The 20,569-nt window shown below is 30.2% G+C and overlaps 1 protein-coding gene across 1 annotated transcript; it reads right to left on the minus strand.

Moving 5' to 3' along the window:
• Positions 1-14,399: 14,399 nt before the first annotated feature.
• Positions 14,400-19,601, minus strand: LOC119604511. Its single transcript, XM_037957191.1, has one exon. It carries the CDS (start codon positions 19,599-19,601, stop codon positions 14,400-14,402), a length of 5,202 nt encoding a protein of 1,733 aa, XP_037813119.1.
• Positions 19,602-20,569: the final 968 nt, after the last annotated feature.

Consider the following 20,569-nt stretch of genomic DNA (forward strand, 5'->3'; position numbering starts at 1 on the left):
TGTCATAGGAGGGATGTCCTTTTTATTTGATTCCAAATTCACTACTTCTGAAGTTATTCTCAAGATGTAATTTTTATGTTCTTTTTTTTGAAGTAAAATTATAGCATTATAGAATACAATTAATTCGACTTAAATAATATAGGGAAATAGACACATTTAATACAAAAGCCACATAGAAAAAAATATATATTTTCATCATTGAAAACATATAATTATTTTCGCTACTTCCACAGAAGGTAAAAAATTTACTTAGTGCTACTTTTCAAGTGGTGATAAATGTTATTCTTTTGGAAGTACTTCGTTTTATTTTTGCTGGGATACTAACAGCATTGTTTGTTTGTAGCTCATACATGTGTATGTTTAGTTGAATATGTATGTATGTATGTACTTCAAAACAAATGAATTTACCATGCCCAGATCTTGGAAGGGGACTTAAGAACATTTTCTACACTTTAAGTATTGTGATATCATCATGGATAAAAAAATGCAACATCATTGTCAGTTGTAGGTGATCGATACATAAGGCTTGGGTTTAATCATCGTGTTTCACTATTTCTTGTTAATTTTTTACAAAAAGTAATGCAGATCAATGATGAGTTTTGTCCGAAATTAATAAAGAATTTATAATTATATCTCCACCACCATCAGTGGTGATAGAGGGTATATATAACTTTGTCATTCCGTGTGTAACACAAAGAAATATTCATCTGAAACCCAACAAAGTATATATATTCTTGATCCTTATGAAATTCTGAGTCGATTTAGCTACACATGTATGTTTTATTTCAATGTTGCCAGTTCTATGTTCTGACCACTGCACCATTCATTACATTTCGTATTGTTTGTTAACTGGTGATTTTTACATAAAAGAAGAAAGATTACAAAAAAATTCGCACATTGGGAAAACGTAACTGTTTCATTTTTATGCAATTCAGCAAGATCAGTGTCGACAAATGGTATTCAGCAACTGTTTTTTACACACGCAGAAAAGAATATAGTATTTTTATATGACAAACATTAGTTATTGAAGGGAAAAGTAAATCAGCAGTGTTGTGGGTAGAACAGTGAAATGAGAAGTATTGCATAAGTGGTTCGAATCTAGGTCAGCTCAGTCTAAAAATATTTTAATTTTGTAAGAAACAAAATTAATTGTCGCAAAATTTATAAGTACTTTTGTAATTCCTCTTCCAAAAATTTGATTTCTGAAAGGAAATCTTCTGTCTCTTTTCAAAATTTTATTATTATAACCTCCACCACCATCACTGGAGCATGCTTGTTATTCTGGGTGTAACACTGAGAAATATTAATCTCAGACCCAACTAGGTATAGACATATACATATTGTGGGTCCTTATGAAATTTTGAGTCGATTTAGCTACATATGTACGTTTGAATAAATAGTGTTTAAATTTAGTGAATCAAATTAATTCTTTAAAGTATTTTTTTTTTCATACATGGGAAAAAATCAGAAATCACACTTCCTTCAATTTGGAAAATACAGCAAAAATAAAACTAATTTCTTCAAATGAATTAAATTTTTCTGTCGAAATGATGTTAAATGACTTTCGACGAAGCGAAAATAATCATATTTTTGATCTTACATTTTTATGAGTTAAAAAATATTATTTTTGGGCTTTTATGTTAAATGTGTATATTTCTCTTATTAATGTTAATATTATTTCTATCAAATTAGTAATATTCTATAATACTACAATTTCAATTCCATATAACTTCCGAAAAATAACATAAAAATTACTTCTTGAGAACGACTTTTAAAGTACTGAAACTTGAATCAAAATTGTAATCCTATGACAAGTCTGTTTTAAGATCATCACTTCTGCAGGTCTTTTTTAGTACTTCCATAGAGTAAATTCTACTTCTATTTCGCTTATTTGGAATTCTTTTTTGCTGGGTAAATGAATTTATATAAGGCTGAGGTTAATCATCGTTTTTCACTATTGTTGTGATTGTTAATTTTTTACAAAAAATAATGCAGATAAACAATGATTTTGTCCTACATATACATAGATTTTGGTACTAGGATAAACAATGGAGAAAGTTGTAAAAATCGGATCACATGTTTTTACAAACAAAATTATATAAAAAGTTTTGTAATACATAATTTCCATTTTCACACAGATACACAACATTTATCATAGTTTAACATTTGTTAAATTTAGTACATTATGTAACATTCTGTTAAGTGTTAATTCCGTTTTACATGGTATATTTTAAGGCGTAATGAAAATGAAGGATATATTATGCTGAATTGAAATCATCGTTAAAATTTGATGATTTATATAACCTGTTTATGGTGAAGGGTATTTAAGATTCGGCACAGCCGAATATAGCACTCTGACTTGTTCGTTCTACAATTGAATTTGAATTTTCCATAATATTGAACCCAGAAACATGAAATTTTGCATGTAGAGCATTTGCCAACTTTTTTCCCAAAAATATCGCTAAAGTCGACTGAAAAATAGCTAGAAAATAGCTAAATTAAAGACATTTTGAAAAATTTAGCGATAAATCGTCAAAATAATATTTATTATATGATTCTGAAAAGAAATAGCTAAAAAAAACTAGCTAAATTTTTCAGATTTTTTATATTATTCCAAAAAGTCAGCGATTTATCGCTAAAATCTATATACATACGTAGGAATGGGATAGTGATACAAATACATCTTATAACAAACACATAAGAGAATCTTTTTTTATGTTAAATATTTACACTTTGGGTTAGGAAAAATGTCAAGTTGAGGTTAATTTCCATATGCGACCCTATACAGATTGCTTTAGAAATGTTGTAAAGATAAATTGAATTTCGAAATGCTGGCCTTTATGGATCGATCCTTTATTTTCGGCATAAGAGTATTATTTATTTTTCCAATTCAATACAATTACAAATTATATTCTAACCTAATTTACCGAGCAGGGTTACGATAACCATACGACCGTTGTAGTGTAGCAGACCATGATCTCTGCTGGGAATCGAACCCACAACCCCCAGACTGACAGGCTAGCACACTACCAACTAGCCTACCGGGGCACCCAAGATTATTATTATACACTCCTTTTGTGGGAAGTTTATCTGCAATATCGATATGCGGCCCTATACGCCTTAGAAATGTTGTAAATTTTTAGGACTTTATGGATAGATCCTTTCGTCACTTATTTCTAATGTTCACTAATTTTTAGAATTATTGTAAATTTTATTATCATATCACTCATTTACTAAAAGACTCATTTACTAATATACCCCTTTTAAAGTTTTTCGTATAACTTTACCTGTACGCACAAATATTTGCTCCTAATTATGTTCTTCAGAACATTCAAAATAAGTATAATACACACAGCTAGAACTGAAATAATTTACATTGAATGCATATTTTTATATACATACATATATGTAAATATCGTCATTCGTAGCAACTTTTAAGCGATATTATCAAAATATAAATGAATAAAAAATGCCTTAAAATCTAAAGAAAAATCGCTAGATTTCCCGCTAATAGCTAAATCATATTTTTCCCCGCAAAATGGGATTAAAAATCGCTAGATTTGACCAGAAAATAGCTACATTGGCAACAGTGATTGACTAGGTAAGAACGTATAAAAAGGACTTTTTGGTACTTTTTCGCTCTACAAAAAGTACTTTTTGAATTTTCTATAATATTGAACCTAAAAACATGAAATTATGTTTGTAGAGCCCGGATTAGGCCAGAACACATAAAAGGGAACTTTTTGGTACTTTTTTGTTCTGCAAATGGTACTTTTTGAATTTTCTATAATATTGAACCCAGAAACATGAAATTAAATATGTAGAGTTTGGATTAAGTGAGAACCCATAAAAGAGGACTTTTTGGTACTAGTTCGTTTTCCAAAAGGTATTATTATACTTTCTATAATATTGAACCTAGAAATATGAAATTAAGCATGTGGAGCCCGGATTAAGTTAGAACGTATAAAATGGGACTTTTTGGCACTTTTTCAGTCTTTAAAAGGCACTTTTTGATTAAGTGAGAACCCATAAAAGGGGCTTTTACCTTACCGTTTTACAATTGGTATTTTTCTAATTTTTTGTTATAAAATTCGTACTGACAGTTTTTTAACACATCATGGTGAAGGGTATAAAAGATTCGGCACAGCCGAATATAGAGCTCTTACTTGTTATACCCTCCACCACCATCAGTGGTGATATATAACTTTGTCATTCAGTGTATATAACTTTGTCATTCAGTGTGTAACACCAAGAAATATTCATATATATATTCTTGATCCTTATGAAATTCTGAGTCGATTTACCTATGTTCGTCCGTCTGTCTGTCACACTCAGGTTAAAAAGAAGCTATGGAAATTCACAAAATTCACCAAAAACATTCATTATTATCCGGTACAGTTTGGTATTGAAAATCAGCAAAATCGGTCCAATAGGTTCAGAAATATGAGTAAAAATTTCAGACAACCTCTAAAAAATCTAGCTTTTTCAATGGTTTTTTGTATTTTTTACAAAAACTACTGCAGATAAACTAATGAATTTTGGAAGATATATGAGCAATTATCAAAGTTTTATAATTTTAAATTTAAAAAAAATCAAAAAAATTTTTTGATGGCACACACAAAATATTTTGTGTGAATACAAACAGACCCTAATACGGATGAATCCGTTCGCGTTAATCATTTTGATCGAGGGGCGCAAAAGTTATATCGGTAGTCACTTAAATATTTAAAAAAATTTAAAAATGGTATTTATATATGTAATATTTGAAAAAAAACTTGCACATAATTGTAAAAATAAAATTTATTTAAAAAATTTTTAAAAATACACAGTAAGAAATTTCATTTCAGTAATTTTTTAACTTGTTGCTTATAGTTTTTGAAAAATCGCGAATTAGTAAAATTTAAGAAAAAAACTGTTAATATCTGAATTCTAGGAGGTTGATTTATAAGGGAATGCAATTAAAAAATTATAGTTTGAAGGAATTAAATTTTTATAGAGTGATGCTTTTTGATGCTAGGTACATTTTATTTGGCCCACAAAAGCTACAATTATTTAACTTTTTTGATGCGCCCCAGTTTTACATTAAAGTATTAAGAAAACTTGCAAATGGTGATAATTTTGATGAATTTTGAGCATCATCCATGATGTGCCTTGGCAAAATGTGTTTAGATAAAAGTGACGTCTTTGTAGCTTACAAGGACATTTTAAATACATTTATGATCCCAAACCATTGTGTTTATCATTATCTTCATGTCTATTCATTAAATGTTTGTATAATTCAATGTTTTATATACATATAAAATCGCAAAAATAAAAAAATGAAATTTTGCAAAATTTTCATAAAATTTTTGCATTCGAATATTTTTGCATGCTCCTCCGATTTTATATTTCAAAATAACAAAAAACTCAATTTACGCAATAATTCAAATTATTTCCTATATAAGTGCGAATGTGCCGCGCCAAAAACTGATATTTTAAAAAATATCAGTTTTTGGCGCATTAACGAGATATATACCATACTGTGTATAATTACATCAGCTAACCACTGTTGTCCCAATTTTTGTATTTTATTAAGAGGCGCCAGCGCCCGGTTAAAAAAAACTGTAAAAAATTCAAAATTGGAAAAAACCTGGTGACAAATTTCAACATCCAAGTTCTAATACGTAAAGTGATATCACACGGATAAGCTTGTAAAGAATTTATCTTCTAAGTGTCTTTAGTTAGCACTATAACGAATAGTGTCCAAAAGTTTAAAGCTATGGACCAAAAAATAAAAAGAAGGTGAACAAATTAATTAGTGATACACGTTTTTTTTTTAATTTTGTAAACTTTCAAAACCGATTACGTTTAGAAATGAAAACATAGAGTTTTACAATTTTGCAATTTTTAGGCTGGAAGTCTTGTGTATATAATCCTGTTTGACATTTTACTCTTACCAAAGTTATTAACAATTTAGTTTAATTTCAATGGAATTAAAAAACTTTGATAATTGCTCATATGGCTTTATATACAAGGATCAACTATGTGGAAAATCGGACCATAATTTCACATACCAACCATAATATAGGTCTAAAAGGGGGCTCAAACATTTTTTTTATTTTCCAAAAAAATAAAAACTTTACAAGCATACTGGGTTTGAACCTAAGCCCCACAGTTGAAGGTTCTATGGCTTGACCACTGCACTATTAATTACATTTGTTTTTTTGTTAACTGGTGGTTTTTACATAAAAAGAAGTGGAACATTAAGGATTCGAATCTTTATGAAGTCATTCTTTTTATTAAAAATATTTAAATTTTTTAAGAAACAAAATTAATTATCGCAAATTTATAAGTACTTTTATAATTCCTCTTCAAAAAAATTGATAGCTGAAAGGAAAACTTCTGTACCTTTACTTTATATTTTGTCAATGCTGAAGTTATATATTTTGGTCTTACATTTTTATGAGTTAAAAAATATTATTTTTGGACTTTTGTGTTAAATGTGTCTATTTCTCTTATTAAAGTTAATATTATTTATGTCAAATTTGTAATATTCTATAATACTACAATTTCAATTCCAAATAACTTCCAAAAAATAACATAAAAACTACTTCTTGAGAATGATTTCAAAAGTAGTCAAAGTGGAAACAAATAAAAAGAACATCCCTCTTATGACAGGTATTTTTTAGTATTTCCATACAGCAAATTGTATTTCTTTTTCGCTTCTTTGGAAGTTCTTTTTGCTGGGTAAGTGCATTTACATAAGGCTGGGGTTAATCATCGTTTTTCACTATTTCTTGTTCATTTTTTACAAAAGTAATGCAGATTTTGTCCGACATACAGATTTTGGTACTAGGATAAACAATGTTGAAAATCGTAAAAAATAACAAACAGAATTGTATAAAAAGTTTTGTAATACATCTTTATTCCCATTTTCATGCAGATACAAATAATGTTAAACATTCCCAGCTAAATCTTTACTTACCCGGTAAGTAGACAAGTAATATTGGAGCAAAGTGTAAGTACTTTCTTTTTGGGTGAATAACTACTTATTTTTGTTTGACGATGACCAAAAGATAACTGGTTACAAATCTGCTTATCCGACTATTCCGGATTTAAAACCGGCTTTACAGTTATTTTCTGTGTTTCTTAGTCTATTCTATTAGCCAATGCTCCATTAAAAAGTTGTTTTATCGTGCTATTTGGAATAGTTTTTACACAAAGGTACAAATTAATATTTTTTCAAAAATCTTCTAATATCGACTAGGTTTAAAACCCTTAACTAATTCCTTATTAGACATACGCTCTATACATCTGGCTACATCTGTGCCAAATTTCATCCAATTATCTTGAAAATTGTGACCTCTACCTTGCGCACAAGGTTTACATGGACAGCCAGCCAGCCAGACGGACGGCCGGACATAGCTTAATCGACTCAGAAAACGATTCTAATTTGTATATGAAATATTACATTAGAGTGTCCCGAGGAAAAGCCTTTTTAAGAATTTCATGTAGGAATACCACTCAATCGATGCGTATCGATGTACTGAACACGAGAAAAATAAATTAAATAAATAAATTAAATAAATTCTGTAATTTTGAGCTGATTACAGGAAAAATAATTCTACAATTTTTGTAGAATATTTTTAGTCCAAAAAATGATATTTGGTGGGTTGGAGAGTCATTTTGTTTTCTCTTTTTATCTAAATGGGAGTTAAAATCAAAGTCGTTTTGCAGACCAGAAATATACGCGATAAGCTCAAAATTACGGAATTTTTGACATCCAATTCGAAAAGAGTCCTAATGAAATACTGAGTCGTTTTAGCAATATCCGTCTGTCTGGTTAAAACGCGCTCATGGTAAAAAATGAAATCAACTAAATTCACTAAGAATACTAATATGTTTGGTATTGAAAATCAGTAAAATCGGTTTCCAACGTAGAAACTTATGAGTAAAAATATCAGACTACCTTGAAAAAAAAAATGTTTTTTTCCTAATTCTTGAGAAGTTTTCTCAGAAACTACCGAAGATAATTCGATGAATTTTGTCACAGATTATTTTTTTCATCTAGTGATTAATTATGTTTAAAATTGTAACAATCGATCCAAAATTTCCCATAGCCCCCATACAAAGGTACAAAGGAAATTTATTTATCGTTAATAACTTCTTCGAATATATCGGTATCAACACAAATTTTGTACATACCGACGTAATGTGAACAGGAATCATACTAATGACTTAGAGCTATATCGATCCACAATTGGTTATAGCTCCCATATAAGGTCCACTCTCGAAAATGACTTAAATGCACATATTTCATTGATAAATAAAGCTATTGGGATAAAATTCAACATGAGTATTTTTGCTGTATATATAAATCACTCTACCAAATTTTTTCCGAATAGGTCTATATTTGGTCATAGCTCCTATATAAGGTCCACGTCCGAAAATCACTTAAACGAACTTAATTCATAGATATGTAAAGCTATATGGATAAAATTCGACATGAATGTGTTTTGTCTCTATATGAATTACTCCACCAAATTTTTTCCGGATCGGTCCATAATTGGTCATAGCTCCTATATAAGGTCCACATTTGAAAATCGCTTAAATGCGCATAATTCATTCAGAAATAAAGCTATTAGGGTAGAACTTGACGTGAATACGTTTCAGTAAAATTTTTTCCAGATCAGTCCACAATTGTTCCTAGCTCCCATATAAGGTCCACATCCGAAAATCACTTAAACGATCTTAATTCATTCGTTGATAAATAAAGCTAACGGGATGAAATTCGATATGAATATGTTTGTGTATATATGAATTACTTTACGAAAATTTTTTTGGATCGGTACATAATTGGTCATTGTTCGCACATCCGAAAATCACTTAACTGTACATAATTCATTGATAAATAAAGTTATCATGGTAAAATCCGACGTGAATATGATTTGTATATATATTACAAATTATTAAGCGAAATTTTTTCCGGATCAGTCCACAATTGGTCCTTGCTCCCATATAAAGTTCATTTCCGAAAATCACTTAAACGTACATATTTCATAATTTGTAAAGCTATCGGCCTAAAATTCGATTTCAATTTGTTTTGTGTATATATAAATCATTAAGCTAAATTTTTCCATATCGGTCCATAATAGGTTATAGCTTCCATTACTTATAATCACAATTTCATTGACAATCAAAGTTATCGGAATAAAGTTCGACATAAATGTGTTTCTGTATATAGATAATTCATTTTGCTTAATTTTTCGAATTTACCCATTATTGGTAATAGTTCCTATATAAGTTAGTTTCACGAAATTTTTTAGTATCGGCATTCCTTAGTATAAACTATAAATCCGGTCATTCTTACTTGTTGATAAATCAAATAAAATTTGAAAATTTCTAGTAGTAATTGTTAGTAAATACAATTAGTAATTGTTAGTAGATACAATTATTAGAATGGAAAGGAAATTAAAGCGCACAAAGTATAATCATTATTAAATTTAAATAGTCAAGTAGTCAATTATAATTGTGTAATTTACATATATATTGACTTATTTCATTGGATTACATACATATAAAATATATCTGGGAAAATGTTTCACAAAATTACAAAACTTTGAATGCTTATAAATTAAAAACGCGAGCAAATTTTTTTTATCCATTTAGAGATTTTAGTCTACTGATGTTCTACTTTCATTTCCCGTTGGTCTCATTTGGAAAAGATTTTCTTGTTGCACAGTGTTATATACAAATTTTATTTAACTTCTTTTTTTACATAATTTTTTCTAAAATCAAAATTCAGAATCATATAAAAGAAAAAATCTTTCTTATTTTTGTTTAATTTTGTATATTATGTGGCATTGGTTTTCTAGCTTACCAGAAAAATTTAGATTGGGATTCCTACTAGTTTCCGAAATATGACCAAAAATGTCCATGTATCTTTAAAAGAATGTGTGTAATTGTGAAATTTGAATTATTCCTAAAGTTCTTCTGCTTTTAGCTAAAGTTCGTCTGATTTCAGTTTATTTTAACACGTTCGCTAATTTTGTTTTAGTAAACTATGGTATAAAATAAGCCAAAAACCCAACCCCATCCGTCGAGTCCTAGCCCTTCGAATAACATGCGGTCTTAACCCATTAATGCCCTCAGTTACATATATGTAACGCAAATTAATTAAAATTTGGACTCGAAATGCACAGAAATGGAAAATGCAAAGTTACTTTTTTCTGGTGGAGAGGTTAACTTAACATGTTCTTAACGATTATAAATCGAATTTAAGTAATTTTTGCCTATAGAATTGTATTTTTGGGTTATTTTGTAAAGTGCCTATTTCGTAAACCTGTAAAAAGTCATATTTTTCGAGGAATGAATTCTTAGAATGTTAATAACTTCTATGTAGTTAGTTTTTAAAAAAAGTTTCTGGCGTAAACTTATAAAGAAGTAATTAATGTTTATTACCTAATTGTTTACAAACATATACCATGTCCTTGCGGAGACTTATAAAGAGGATAATAAAGGTGTTACGTATATGTAACAGTGGGCAGTTCTCAGTACTTTTTGTCCCACTCTACATACGATATAAATAATGAACAACTTACTTACTTTTTTATGAAATCTGCCTCAAAAATAGTTTTTTATCAGAGGAATGGGTTTTTAACGTAATAAAAAACAACATATTTTCTTGAAATATTGATATTTGATGACAAGCAATATATTTTTAATGTAAATGTTTCTATTAAATCGTCCTTTCGTGGATATTTTAAATTTTTTAAGAATTTCTGTAAAGGATATGCCATTTGACCGCATTAGAAATTGTTCAAGGCACAGTTGGCGAATCTTAAATATATATTTTTACTAGAAAATCGGAATATAATTGCAATTATCCTTCAAAAATTAAACATCGGTTGAAAATTATTACCATTTTCTTGGGATATTAGGGAAATTGCAAGGATACTAGTGCCAAGGACCTTTGGTAAATGTATGCAAAATGTGTAACGTTAATCAATATATCTGTTGCTGCAAGAAAATATACACATTTCTTTAAATTCATTAATTGACATTACAGAAATTACAAAATTCCACAAATTAAAATTTTATACTTTTAAATAATTTTTTATTTTATATGAAAAAATTTTGTATGATACACCAAATTAGCTAATCCAAGCTTAAAACTTAATAATTAACCAGTTTTTTTACAATTTTTTTGTAAAAATATGTAACTTTTACTTAAAATACTTAAGGGACAAAAATTCGTGGGTAATGCCCACTGTTACGTATACGTAACGTCTTCTAAAATCCAAACAAGGCAAGATAGAAAAATGTTTTTAATTAAAATCGGTTTATATTCACAAGTAAACTGTCATATCCAAATTTCACATTTCTACCTTACCGAGATCGCCGTGGGCATTAATGGGTTAATGTTATACTTTTATAAATTTGAATTGTTTAACAACACCTCTGTCAACAATCTACTATTATAGTTTGTATACTCAATTTTTACCAAGTTCCCTGGTTAACCGAGTATGAGTATCGATATACATAATTATAAATAAAACAAATCACAAACTTTAATAATGTACCGACCTTACGTAAATATAGGATTTGCATAAATTCATAACAACTTGTACTTAAAAGACTAGAGTATTAAAAGGAATATGAAACAAAACTTAAATTTTATTTTCCCATACTGACCCTTAATGCCTAATAACATTTCCATTTAAAGCACAAATACATACATACATATGTATGTAATTATATTTGCAAATTGAAAATATATACGAAATTCCTTTTACTATTTATACAAACAGACAAACCCACAGATATCAATGGATTATATTCCTAAACATACAACATTCAAACGCATTACAATCAAAGAACCTTTTAAAATGGAATTACCCAAAAAAAATATAAGTCAGTAAAAGAAAATAAATCCCAGAATGGATAAGAGTTCTCTTGCCACAGAAATATCCTGTTTTCATAATTAGTGCTCTTGAATTTTGTATCTCTGTATTTCCTCTTTCATTTATTTAAATTTTATGTTTTTTATCTCAATACGTTTTTACATTTGTGAATGCTCATTTATCTGTAATGGTTGTGTGTGTATGTGCCATGAACAACACATTGAATAAAGGAAATAAGCATTGCAAACAGGAAACGGAAATTAAAAATCCTCTATGTACTACTACAGCTGCTTGTTCACTGTAAGTCAAAGAATGAATGAAATAAAGAATACACTCGTTTATACATTCATTCAAACATACAAACGTATGTACATTTTCTATATACATATTTATGCATATTTGTATAAATATCTGAATGAATCTTTAACATAAACAGTTTTTTTATGCAAAAAAATGAACTTGTTCACTTATACCCACACTCACTCAATTACATTCACAAGAAGATAAACAAGCCATAAATTAATAAATGCATACATACATATGTACATAGATAAAAAATGTTCTACTGATGAACAGCGTGAGGAGCATTAGTACAATATGAATTCATGTATATGTACATGACTTATATGAATAGTTTAAAATGTACATTTTTAAATCGCTTTTCTATTTGGATCATTATATACACAAAAGTAAATATCGGATTACTTACATACATATGTAGGTCAAATAGACTAGAAACCCAAATTTCTAATGAGATCTTAACATCTTTACATAGAAGTTCTCCAATAGGACCGAACTAGGATTTTTATGCCATTTCCTAAACATACAACATATAGGCTGATAGGCGGTTAATAGGAGGATTTTGATCCGCTGTTCAGAATCTTAGTTTCCTGGACATATGTAATTCCTAAGATTTCCTAAGAACGATATAATGCTTCATGCCATTTAATTGGGGAAATACCATCCGGTCCTGCAGCTTTATAATGTGATAGGCTTTTGACTGCCTCCTTTAGATACATGGAAATCGAATCATAAGTCCTCGTTTTTAAACTTCTATAAAGTAGTAATTTAAAAGTTTTCCTCCGTGAAATTTTGAACCAGTATAATATTAATTTTGCAACTAAGTACATCTATGTATGTGTGTATATGTGTAATTATGTAAATTTGATTGTTTATATTCATTAACGTGTTTGCTGTTGTACCTTAATTTAACTACATTTTACTTTGTGTGCGATTGTGTATCTAAGTCAGTATATACTACATACATACATATGTACCTATATTTGTATATTTGTTCATGTGTAATTACTTATTCACATCTTTTGGCTGCTGTGGTTCCTCTTATCATACTTGTTCTCACAAAACGGTAATTATGCAGAAGATGGCGCATAATTTTGCAATATTCTAGGAATGTTGCATAAGCTGTCATAAATTTTGTACTTCATTTTAATTTTTTTTTGTATAGAGAAAATAAAACGAAACATTCATTTCGTCGTTACTTGCCATAAGAAATATATGAGAAAATATTTTTTGTTATAAAATTACTGTAAGAACATACATTATAACCTTACGTAGGTTTATTTATAAATTAATTTAAAAGAATAAACCAACCGATTTCAAATATATGTATGTATGTATGTATGTATGTATGTATGTATGTATGTATGTATGTATGTATGTATGTATGTATGTATGTATGTATGTATGTATGTATGTATGTATGTATGTATGTATGTATGTATGTATGTATGTATGTATGTATGTATGTATGTATGTATGTATGTATGTATGTATGTATGTATGTATGTATGTATGTATGTATGTATGTATGTATGTATGTATGTATGTATGTATGTATGTATGTATGTATGTATGTATGTATGTATGTATGTATGTATGTATGTATGTATGTATGTATGTATGTATGTATGTATGTATGTATGTATGTATGTATGTATGTGTGTAGATTTGATCGTTTTCAAATCCCTTGGTTCAATCCAAAAAAATAGACCTTTATTCAATTTAAAATTAATACAAAGTTCTTTATTGTTTGCTTTTCCTTTATTTACAATGAATATTTGTTACTTGTCTCATCAGCAGCTAAAAATTTACTAAAAAAAATCTGTATACATGTTTTCTTCATTTGATCTACATTCTCTACTGGAAAGTTGCAATAAAGAAGTTAACCTTGAATAATTTGTATTTTAATATGCAATAACGACAATAATATTACTTAATTCGTTGTTGTAATGCACCATCTACAAATGTGTGCTAACATTGTGTAGAGTGGATGCTTACGGTTGTTAAAGTTATTTTGTTGTTGTTAAAACTGATGAGACAATTTCCAAACAATGTATAAGAGAAATAATAATGGTAAACATTAGTGAGTAAATACTAAATACATATATTGCAAACATATGTACATACGTATTAAGAGAATAAGGAAGAGGAATAATAAAAATAATAAGATTAATTAACCCACTAAGGGCTAAACATACTCCCCCGCCATATGCTGGTTCAATTTATTGGTAATTTACATATTTTTGTAATAGCTCTTTTGTGTTGACCATCACTAGTTTTGACAACAACAACTCTAACCTTGTCATCTGGGCCCTTTATTGTCTCCACTATGCGACCTAGATGCCATTTCATTGGTGGCGAATTATCTTCTTTAACTAGTACCATATCATTCGGCTGTAAGTTTACAAACTGGGTAGTCCATTTACGTTTTCCTTGCAACTCATTCAGATACTCCCTTTGCCATCTTTGCCAAAAATGTTGCTGAGCCCATTGAATTTGTTGATATCGTTTAAGTGTTCCTGACACAAAATGTTCGACAGAAGGTTCTGGTACTGTTTGAGCTGTTCGACCGATGAGGAAATGTGAGGGAGTTATTGCGCGAAGGTCATCGGGATCACTGGACATTGGTGTAAGTGGTCTACTATTAACTATTGCTTCAGCTTGGCAACATACGGTTTGTAGTTCATCATACGAAAAGAGATAGGTGCCCACAGCTCTACGAAGAAAATATTTTGCTTGTTTTACTGCACTTTCCCACAAACCTCCAAAGTGTGGGGAACGGGGAGGTATAAATTTCCACTTTATACCTTGTTGGTTACAGTTCTCGCTGACGGCAGCTATGTGGTCCGATGATAGGAAATGTTGAAGTAATAATTTCAGTTCCTTATTTGCTCCAACGAAATTGGTAGCATTGTCTGAATATATGGTATTACATTTGCCTCTTCTGGCTATGAATCGTTTTAGAGCAGCTATGAATGCTATTGTGGTAAGATCCATTACAACCTCCATATGAATAGCCTTTGTTGTGAAGCAAATAAATACGGCAATGTATACCTTTGTTGGTTGCTTACCTCTTATACGATGAGTAATTGAAAACGGACCGCAATAGTCCACTCCGGTAATAGTAAATGGGTATGAAGGTTCGACTCTATCTCTAGGCAATGATCCCATTATTTGTTGACATATTTGGGGTCGACAACGATAACAAATAATGCAATTGTGTATGGTGTGGCGAATTGTGTTCCGAGCATCTATAATCCAAAAGCGATCACGAAGAAGACTGTTGAGTGTTTGAGTTCCAGCGTGCATGTGGATTCGATGATGGTGATTAATGAGTGTTCGAACAAATGGGTGATGATTAGGCAATACAATCGGGTGAATGGCATCGAAAGACAACGATGAATTCTGAAGACGACCGCCTACACGAATAAGACCATCTTTGATGAATGGTGAGAGTTGTACTAATTTTGATTGGTGATTTATAACGTTAGTTTTGGACAATGCCTTATATTCTTCAGAAAAGGATTCCACTTGAATAATAGTACAGATTTTTAATAATGCTTGATTTTCTTCATCAAGTGTGATATGACCCCTTTTAACTTCCTTTGTTTTTTTAACTAAAGCAATAAATCTATTCACATAGGCAAAAATTCTTAGAGTCTTTTTGTAATTATTGATGTATTTAAAATCGAAGAATATATTTGGTGATTGATTTACGATGAGAGTCGCAGCCTTAGTTTTTTCTTCAGGAATATCTTCATAATTGTGATGTGGTAATTGTGGCCAATTATTGCGTGTTTTTAGGAGAAATTCTGGGCCTTCAAACCATAATTTATTGTCTATGAGATCAGCAACTTTTACTCCTCTAGACACTAAGTCTGCTGGATTTTCTGCTGTTGGGCAATAGTGCCATTCAAAATTTGACGTAATATTTTTGATTTTTTGAACTCTGTTAGACACAAACTGGTTCCATTTTGCTGCATCTCCTTTTATCCATGATAGTGCAATTGAAGAGTCACTCCAGCAATGAATGTTATTAGGGGAAACATTTTTAATGTTGCATACCTCGTTAAGTAGCTCAGAGGATAGAAGTGCAGCTGATAGTTCAAGTCTGGGTAATGTAATTGGTTTAATCGGAGCAACACGTGATTTTGCACACAACAATGACGATGTACCATCTATTCTGGAAACAGCATATATGCATGCTCCATAGGCCTTTGTACTTGCGTCAGCAAAGGCATGAATTTCAGTATCAGAATTTATTTGTACTAACCTTGGTATTTTAACTTCAGCTATTTGCGGCATTTGTTGACAAATATCTTCCCATTGTGTGGCAATCCATTGGGGTACGCTTTCATCCCATGAAAGTTTAAGTGTCCACATGTGTTGCATTAAAATTTTACAACTTACGATGATAGGATTTATCCAACCCAATGGATCAAAAAATGTGGCGATGTGGGATAAAATTTTACGTTTCGTTGTTTTTGTCCTTGATAATGGTATTTCGTAGTTAAAAAGAAAATTGTCTTCCTTTGGTGACCATTTTAAACCGAGTGCCTTTATGAACTCTGTGCCATGTATTTTTATTAATTGTTCTTTATCTGATGAACTAATATCTTTAATAATATCAGGAACATTTGATGCAAACTTTCGTAATGGAAATCCACCAAACTTTAACAATTGAACAACTTGATTTTTTATTTCGATAACTTCCTCTATTGTATTAGCACCAGTCATTAGATTATCTACGTAGAAATCTTTAAGGGTAACTTCAGCACCTGTTGGAAAAACATCTACATTATCCTTAGCAAGTTGCTGTAAACACTTTGTAGCTAAAAATGTGGCACAGCTAGTGCCATATGTAATGGTTTGTAATTGATAAACATCCACTTCTTCCATCGATGAATTACGCCACAAAATACATTGAAACCTTAAATCATCTGGATTGACGAAGACCTGCCGAAACATTTTTTCAATGTCAGCCATTAAAACAAAACGATGTAAACGAAAACGAAATAAGATGGTGAACAAGTCATCCTGCAGTGTAGGTCCAGTAAGAAGAATGTCATTTAGCGACAGACCATTAGAAGTTTGGCACGACGCATCGAATACGACTCGAAGTCGTGTTGTAGAACTGTCGTTTTTAATTACACAATGATGAGGAATATAATTTAACAATTTGGATGACACCTGTTTTCTTGGCAGTAATTTCATATGGTTCATTTCTATATATTCATTAATAAATGATGAATACTCATCATTAAGTTTTTTGTCACATTTTAATCGTTTTTCTAACAACAGAAATCTTTTAAGTGCGATATCATATGATTCCCCCAGTTTTTGAGCATTTGGTTTAAATGGAAATCTAACAACGAATTTGTTTGTTTGTGGACATCTATACGTTGTTTCTTCGAAATATCGCTCACAATCATTATTGTTTTCCTCCTTGTTTATTCTGTGGTGATCTTCAATTGTCCAAAATTTTTCTAAACAATCGTTTAATTTATCGAGAATTGTAGCACTAAATACGGAATTTTTTGGTGGTACTGATGGTGAGTGCGCTATCGATGATATTGCGCCTGCTACTATCCAACCCAAGGAGGTTTTTTGCAAAATAGGAAGATTATCTCGAAGTTTTATTTGACCTACCATAAGAAATTCATAAAAAATACTGGCACCAAGGAGTATATCAATTGAACCGGGCTGATTAAAATTGGGATCAGCTAATTTTATGTTTGCGGGAATATTCCAAGATTCTGTATTAATGTATTTTTGTAGCTGACATGTTGTTATTGAAGAAAGTATTATAGCATTAATAAAAGATATTTGAGGGTAATTCGTAGACTTGAGTGTAAGTGAACATTGGTAATATGCTTTAATCGAATTATCACCAATCCCTGAGATATCTAAATCAGTTTTTTGACGGGGTAAATGAAGAGTTTGGGCAACTCTTTCAGTAATAAAATGTAATTGTGAGGCTGAGTCCAACAATGCTCTAGCCACCATTTTTTTTCCAGATGCAACAGACAATTCCACCAAAGCTGTAGCCAGAACGACATCACTTCTGCTTCTTGATACATTTAGTACAGTTGGAGTGTTACAATTTGAGTTACCTTCATTTGTGGTAACATTGTCGGCAGCAATTGGATTTTGTTTAGCCTTTTCTCTGTGTAGTAGAGTATGGTGGCTTACTCGACAGTGTTGACAACGATTACTCGAAGGACAATTGTTAGATATGTGGTTAGGGAATAAACAATTTAAACATAAACCCTTTCGTTTTACTAATTCATAACGAGAAATAGGATCCATATTCGTAAAAAATGAACATTTGAAGGGGTTATGATAATCCGAACCTTCGCAAAGATTACAATATTGATCACCAGAAACGACGAATGAAGTTTGTTTTCTAGGTATGAATTGAGATGATCTGGATGTTGTGTTGGTTGCGATAATATCGAAGGATTGACATCTTCGTTCAAGAAAATTTGATAACTCACCCCATGTTGGTAAATAAAATGAGTCTGTACTATTTTGCTTAGCATTGTTAGAAACTTCTTCTTCCCATTTTGTTGCAACTTCTATATCTAACTTTAAGACAATTAATTGTAGTATTATGCCTTCTGAAATCTGATTTTTTGATGCAAATGATTGTAAAGCTCGAAGATTTCCATTAATACAGTCAACGAAGTTTCGTAATTGTATTACGTTTGGATTTGACATTCTTTGAATTTTAAATATTTCTTGAATATGAGAATTAAATATGTAACGTTTATTGTCATATCGTGATATAAGCAGATCTAAAGCCTTGCAGTAATTGTTTGCTGTAACTTCTAACGATTGAACTAGTTGAGACGCATCGCCGGTCAAACATGACTTTAAATATTGAAATTTTTCAACATTTGATAATTCATCATTTTTATCAACCATTACCGAAAACATGTTGAAGAAATTGAGCCACTGATTAAGTTGTCCATTAAACGATGGTAGCTCAAGTCTAGGAAGACTCACCTTAGCTCTCGATGATGAAGGTTCGTGTTGATTAATTTGAGTACTCGACAAGGGGTTAGTTGTAGTTTTGTGTAGCGACAATTTGTTAATGATTTTTGCTTTAGCTGCGCAAAATATATCCTCAAATTTGTCTCGAAAATCTTCCTCGATTTGTGACTCATCAATGTTTTCTAATTCTGATTGTATAGTCTCAAATTGTTTGTACTTTTGTTCGAGCAGTTCTAATTTAACCTCAAGTTCTGTGTATGACATCTCTTCAAAACATTGGCAACTGATATCTGTAACACGTTTTATAAGTCGATTCCGTTGCAAAATTTTTACACGAAACTTATTTATTGTTATATCAAATTCAGATGGAGTTTGCTCTAGTAAACTTTTATTAGTATTGTTAGGAGTATTATTATGAGACATTTTGTTATAATTTTTATCTATTCAAAACCTTTATTTAAATCCGGGATCCGGTTCGAAGGACCTTATGTGTAGATTTGATCGTTTTCAAATCCCTTGGTTCAATCCAAAAAAAATAGACCTTTATTCAATTTAAAATTAATACAAAGTTCTTTATTGTTTGCTTTTCCTTTATTTACAATGAATATTTGTTACTTGTCTCATCAGCAGCTAAAAATTTACTAAAAAAAATCTGTATACATGTTTTCTTCATTTGATCTACATTCTCTACTGGAAAGTTGCAATAAAGAAGTTAACCTTGAATAATTTGTATTTTAATATGCAATAACGACAATAATATTACTTAATTCGTTGTTGTAATGCACCATCTACAAATGTGTGCTAACATTGTGTAGAGTGGATGCTTACGGTTGTTAAAGTTATTTTGTTGTTGTTAAAACTGATGAGACAATTTCCAAACAATGTATAAGAGAAATAATAATGGTAAACATTAGTGAGTAAATACTAAATACATATATTGCAAACATATGTACATACGTATTAAGAGAATAAGGAAGAGGAATAATAAAATAATAAGATTAATTAACCCACTAAGGGCTAAACAGTATGTATGTATGTATGTATGTATGTATGTATGTATGTATGTATGTATGTATGTATGTATGTATGTATGTATGTATGTATGTATGTATGTATGTATGTATGTATGTATGTATGTATGTATGTATGTATGTATGTATGTATGTATGTATGTATGTATGTATGTATGTATGTATGTATGTATGTATGTATGTATGTATGTATGTATGTATGTATGTATGTATGTATGTATGTATGTATGTATGTATGTATGTATGTATGTATGTATGTATGTATGTATGTATGTATGTATGTTTTATGGACATCGTTACCCTGCTCGGTAAATAAGCTTAGAATTTAATTTGTAATTGTATTATAATGGACAAATAAAT

The sequence above is a fragment of the Lucilia sericata genome, unplaced genomic scaffold (genome assembly GCF_015586225.1).
Source record: "Lucilia sericata isolate MDLA Ls3-8-SP2 unplaced genomic scaffold, ASM1558622v1 Contig000400F_arrow, whole genome shotgun sequence".
NCBI lineage: Eukaryota > Metazoa > Arthropoda > Insecta > Diptera > Calliphoridae > Lucilia > Lucilia sericata.